Source organism: Gymnoscopelus microlampas (genome assembly GCF_963454915.1).
Source record: "Gymnoscopelus microlampas genome assembly, chromosome: 20".
Lineage (NCBI taxonomy): Eukaryota > Metazoa > Chordata > Actinopteri > Myctophiformes > Myctophidae > Gymnoscopelus > Gymnoscopelus microlampas.
In genome coordinates, this window is record NC_139957.1 from 26,663,353 (window position 1) to 26,665,085 (window position 1,733).

At 40.7% G+C, this 1,733-nt stretch overlaps 1 protein-coding gene across 1 annotated transcript in view; it reads left to right on the forward strand.

Annotated features, from left to right (window-relative positions):
• Nucleotides 1–1,145: 1,145 nt before the first annotated feature.
• rcan3 (regulator of calcineurin 3) overlaps nucleotides 1,146–1,733 on the forward strand; it is a 31,277-nt gene continuing 30,689 nt past the window's right edge. The window contains exon 1 of the mRNA XM_084045113.1: nucleotides 1,146–1,282. Coding sequence (XP_083901239.1) covers nucleotides 1,196–1,282 — 87 coding nt within the window. The 5' untranslated portion in view covers nucleotides 1,146–1,195. The remainder of the gene's footprint in view (nucleotides 1,283–1,733) is intronic.

Below are 1,733 nucleotides of genomic sequence, written 5' to 3' on the forward strand. Positions count from 1 at the left end.
TGGATTTGGTTATGCAATTATTACGCCTTTATGACTGACAGAAAAAGGATTGGACAAATCCTTGAAACTAAAGTTTCAATTAGATGTCATAAAGGTGAGCTCACACTGCTGTGGACAGCTGTCATTAAATTCTATGAGCTCCTAGACATTCAAGGTAATAACTTAATTGCAGTGGTGTAAAGTAACAAAGTACATTTACTCTAGTACTATTTTGAGGTACTTTTACTTAACTGGAGTTTTTCCAAATTTCAGTGCTTTTACTTCTACTCCACTACATCTCCGAGGCAAATATTATACTTTTAATCCACTACAATTGTTTTACAACTACAAAAATAGCAGATCTACAAGCTTACAATGCGTTGCGATGCGAGGCATTGTGAGCTTGTAGATCTGCTATTTTCAAAAGATTTTAATACATTTTATATATTTGAAAAATACTTTTACTCAAGTACATTTTGAATTCCGGATTTTTACTTATGTAACAGAGTATCTACACTGCACTGCAGTAGGCCTATTGATACTTTTACCTATGTAAAAAAGATTTGAGTACTTCTTCCACCCCTGCTTAATTGTAGGCTTAATGGCACTCAGGCAGACCACTGAGGGTGACATTCATGCTGGTTTTACATCCTACAGCTCGTTGCAATAAACTGATAGGCTTCATAAACAAATAATCAGTTGATCAGCAGATTGACGTTTTTGAAGCGTTCTTTTTCTGATGTGTTCACAGAAACAAGAGAAGCAGAATGAACTGGACGGTAAAATCTGCAGTGCCCCGTGCATGTGGTTCACCAAGCAGCACAAAGAGTGGCGTAAAAGAACCACGAATGACGTCAATGTGGAGCCAGAGCGAGCGGTGGCCGGGTTGGTGTGCGTATCAGAGAGAGAGAGAGAGAGAGAGAGAGAGAGAGAGAGAGAGAGAGAGAGAGAGAGAGAGAGAGAGAGAGAGAGAGAGAGAGAGAGAGAGAGAGAGAGAGAGAGAGAGACGTCGCTGCAGCAGCAGCAGCATCACTATTAGCAGCCCTCAGTACGGTGAGGACACATCAACTCACTATAGACTCAGCACACAGAAACCTGAGTGTTTTGGACTTATTATCCCGTTTCTCTGCAACCGACCAGAGAGAAGAGAAAAAACATATCCCCCCCCTTTTTTTTATATTTTTCATTTTATATTTTTCCCCAGCAACGCAAGGGTATGCCATCGATAAATATGAAATTGGAGATGGTGACCATCATCGCCTGCGACGTAGACCTGGAGGTGTTTACATCCGACAAAATGCAGGTACCGTTTACACTCAAATTATGACGTCATCCCTTCTGGTGCGGTTCTTGTGCAGCAGTTCTGACCGTTTTCTATCCGGACTGCATTTCCCCTACAGCGTTGCCATGTCGGCTTATTATAAGCGACTTTGGGCTTCTTTTTCTGTAAAGTTGCTTGTAACAATTGGTAGTCTGTCGCTTGCCGGTTGCAGTTTTTTTCTCTAAAGTGTTGGCCTTCTTGCTTATTTTTAGGCTTGCTTCCCAATGGTGTAATTATTATTTAAACCGGTGGTTCTCAAATATTTTCATATATGTTTTCTTTTGTGCCCAGGGGAGCATTTGTGTTAACCCTTGTGTTAGAATGTTTAAAAAATATATTCCGAGAGTTTTTGAAAGGGGCAGATCTACAAGCTCACAACGCGTCACATGTGAGCTTGTAGATTGGCTATTTTCAAATAGCCGATGCGTATAGG